The following is a 4,163-nucleotide window of genomic DNA, read 5'->3' on the forward strand; positions in this document are numbered from 1 at the left end:
GATTACTTGATAATAGGTTCGGACTTAACTAGGCCTGCACACGATTCGGTTCGGTGCGGTTATAGCTAAAACCGTTCACCTAACTGTGTTCGGTACAGTTATCACAATTAAAACTGCAGCCGAACTGTTTAGTATTCGGTTCGGTTTTTAACCGCGCCGATACTATTCGGTTACAGTTCGGTTCGGTTCGGTTTTCATCTATACCCTGCACCTGTACATAAACAAGTTGACAAAAGTCTTAAGTCTAAAGATTAACCAAAAAGTCTGATGAAACCAAAGTTAAAAAGCAAGTAGCATAAAGAGTTTCCAGTAAAAGAAAAAGAGTCATCCATTTGATCTTCATTTCTCAAGTAGCAGACCAGTAAAAGATTGCAGTCCATCCATCTCTCAATCCAATCATCCCCTTAATCTTCATCCTTTCCCAAAATGTCTGCAACAAGAATGCAAAGAAGAAATATTCAAATATATTCAATGAAGTCTAATGATAAAAGGTATAAAAACTAACAGATAAAAGAAGATAACATTCATTCAAATTTCAAGTCAAAAGAGAAGAGATTCTATTACCATCTTCAATGTTGGAATTGTCATCTGGTACATAGTCACACAGAAAATCAAGAGAGATAGGTTTCTGCAACCAGCTTTGCGTACATAGAAGTGCTTCAACTGTCCTGGCAGATAGCGAGCTTCTCCATGGGGTAAGAATGCGCTTTCCGGTACTGAATGCAGATTCTGATGCAACAGAAGACACTGGTATTGCCAAAATATCCTTCGCCATAAGTGATAGCACCTTGTACTTGGTACTATTAGCCTGCCACCATGCCAGAATATCAAACTCCCTGGTAGACGCTTCACAGTCATCAAGCAAATACCTTTCAAGTTCTGACTTTGGATGAGTACTATGAACATTCATTCTTCGCCTTTTCTTCCTTGATTCAAGCATATCCTCAATGTTCTATTCTTGCACGGAAACAACCATGTCATCAACACCAGCAGCAGCTGTTTACCCAGTACCTAAGACATCAGAACAATCAATCGTAAGTAATGATGATAACAATCTTTATGATAAAAAGCAGATAAGCAATAGTAAGTAATGAAATAATGATGATCAATAGTAAGTAATGATTTCACCTTCCTCTGCATTGGCATTTGAATACATGCTGGTGTACTCATCATAAAGTCTTCACATATCTTGTTTCACAGCCTTCAAAACAGTTGTAACCCTGAAATCATTTTGCTCATACAAACATTCCAGATCAAATTTCAAACCAGATTCTTTCTCCCGAGGATCAAGCAACTTAGCAAAATACATAACAGAGTTCATATCTTCATAATCCCCCCAATATGCGTTATACTTCCGAAACATTATTTCTGCCATCCTAGAAATATGAGGATCTCGGTTTCCTATAGCTCTAAGACGAACCAATTGTTCATGGATCAATGCCAACTGCCATAAAAATTCATGTGAAGTAACCTGAACTGAAGCCGAGAACTTAACAGTAACATCAAAGAAGATTTTTAAACACTTAACAAGACACCTAGCATATGACCAGTCTGCAGCATAGGGAGCATGATGACGGAGCTTGTTCTTTTTCTTAGTATTCTTCTTTCTAGATACATCTCCCTGACGTTCAGATTCACTAGATGAACTAAGATAATAATCTTCATTATCAATTACAACAGTATCATCATCGGTATTAGGTAAAGCTTCACTTTCAGATTCTTTGAAAATATACTTAGAACGAAAGCTCTTGTCCTCCCTTTCTAACCTCTTAAATACCTTTTCATATGGAATGGCAGCTTCAAGCATCAGATACGTAGCATTCCACCTAGTCTTCACATCAAGGAAAACCATCTTCTTACAATCAATCTTCTCGAGAGCAGCACATTCTTTGAATTTGGCCAACCTAGAGGGAGAACCGGTAACAAACTTGATAACTGATCTGATCCTTCCAACTGACTTGTGATACAACAACACAGCATCTTTGACAACAAGCACAAGAACATGCGCATCACACCTTACCTGATAAGAATGGAACAAGGAAATATCATCAAAAAATCAGTAACAAGCACAAAGAAATATCATAAAGCATGTCATTTCATGTACCTTGATCAACCTACACTAAAATGTAACTTAAACAACCTGCTATCAACCTACTAGAATCAGTTTTCATATTGAGTCAGTTTCAAGTTTCATATTGAATATATATGCTATCAACCTACTAGAAGTATAGAATAAACATAGCAATAGAGCTAAGAAAAGTAATTATACCTGCATGTATTGATCTCTCACTACTGCTCATGTCCAATTGATGACACTGGTTTGAAGATACTCAATTGTGACACTATTTGCACTGACATTGTCCAAAGTCACACCAAAAAGATCTTCTAGACCCCAATCCAGCAAACATTTCTCAAGCATTTTCCCAATCTCCTCTCCAGTACGACCCTTGATCAAGCAAAACAGGATGATCCTCTTTTGAAGTTTCCAATGGATATCAATAAAGTGCACTGTCACACACATATAATTGAAGTTGTTTGGAGAGGTCCATGTATCAGTTGTAAGAGAGACTCTTTGTTTACTTTCCTTGAAGTATTTCTTCAACTTCTCTTTCTCATCTTTGTACATAATTAAAAGATATCTGTAAATGGTCATCCTGCTTGGCACCTTGAATCTAGGTTCAAGCTATTCACTATATCTTCTAAACCCTTCTCCTTTTACAATTCTAAATGACAGTTCATCTATGACGACAAACTCAGTCAATCTTCTTCTACACATATCCTTGTCATAACTTACAGCAACTAGCTGTGATGATTGTCCAGGCCTTGGTGGTGGAAACACCAAACTCTTTTGTCCCTTGAGCTTCATGTTGGGATTCTCTGGACATGTACCTAAATGTGTCTTCATGCTGGAAGTTCCATTTCCTCTACTATGTGCTTGCAATTTCTTGTGACAATGCTTACACTGTGCTTTTTCTTCGCTGATCCTTGTAAAGTCATTCCAAACTTTTGATCTAGTTTTCCCCTTCTTCTTCGGTACAACTTCAGGTGCAGGGTCCTGTGTAGCCTGCTGTGTAGCTTGTGTTTCTTGAGTAGCATCAACTTGAGGTGTTATAGATAGTGTCACATCAGTAGAACCAGCTGCAGTGCATGGAAAGGGAGATGCATTTGCCATCTTGCAGCTTGATAATGAAGCTGAACTTGATCCAATCATTGCCTTGCCAAAGGTAAACAAGTTAGTTCTTACTTCTTAATACAAGCACACATATTTCTTAAAACAATCAAGTTAGTTCTGATTCTGAACTTGATAATGAAACTGCACTTCATGTGAGTGACATTGCCTGCCATCTAACTCAATTTTAATTAAAAGCAAACAACAAAAGTTGGAAATGGCTAGCACCTACAAAGTTATTAATACAACAAAATTTGAAAAAATAATTTGGATATGATTTTCATCACATCAAACATGATAAATCTCCATAAAAATCCAAACTATTCACTCAATTTCAGGCACATACCATTAATATCTCAATCACACAAGCAAAATCCAAACTGCTCTTTCAATTTCAGAGTAAACCTGACTAATTCAACACCCATTAAAACCCTTTTTCACACAGTCACAGATCATAAATCACTTCATTAATCAACAAACCTTTTTCAAAACATTTTACATCAACAAACCCTAAGTTCAAAACCAGAACAAGTCAAAATGAAGATTGAATTAGTTAGTAGTTACCTGTAATCAGACTCCTTCCTTCCCTTAACTCAAACTGAATGATAATAGCTTTCAGACTCCTTCCTTGAGTTCCTCCCCTTAACTCAACCAAAACCTAAAATAAAAAACCCATGACTGTAATCAGAAAAATAAGATTTGACAAAAGAAATTGATTGATAAACACAAAACAACAAGCAAACGATTTCGATAAAAGAAACCCTAAGTCCTAACAGAAGAATAATTAAAAAAAAACCTAGAAATTGAAAAACAAACAAATCAATCGAAACGAGAATGAGAATGAGAAATAGAACATGATATCTATTTACTTACTAGATAGAGCCATACAGGTGGTGGTGCTCTTGATGGAGGTGGTTTAAAAGATCAGGGTCTGCTGAAGGCTGAGGTGAAGGCTGAAGAGAAAATGAAGAGTGAGAGGAAGAGAAACGAAGAA

The 4,163-nt window shown here is 36.7% G+C and overlaps 1 protein-coding gene across 1 annotated transcript; it reads right to left on the reverse strand.

Moving 5' to 3' along the window:
• Positions 1-1,180: 1,180 nt before the first annotated feature.
• Positions 1,181-2,626, reverse strand: LOC113359640 (zinc finger BED domain-containing protein RICESLEEPER 2-like). The gene is made up of 2 exons (XM_026603235.1): positions 2,357-2,626; positions 1,181-2,020 (listed from the first exon to the last, which is right to left on the reverse strand). The coding sequence occupies exons 1-2, from the start codon at positions 2,624-2,626 to the stop codon at positions 1,181-1,183; spliced, it is 1,110 nt and encodes a 369-aa protein (XP_026459020.1).
• Positions 2,627-4,163: the final 1,537 nt, after the last annotated feature.

The sequence above is a fragment of the Papaver somniferum genome, chromosome 3 (assembly GCF_003573695.1).
Source record: "Papaver somniferum cultivar HN1 chromosome 3, ASM357369v1, whole genome shotgun sequence".
Classification (NCBI taxonomy): domain Eukaryota; kingdom Viridiplantae; phylum Streptophyta; class Magnoliopsida; order Ranunculales; family Papaveraceae; genus Papaver; species Papaver somniferum.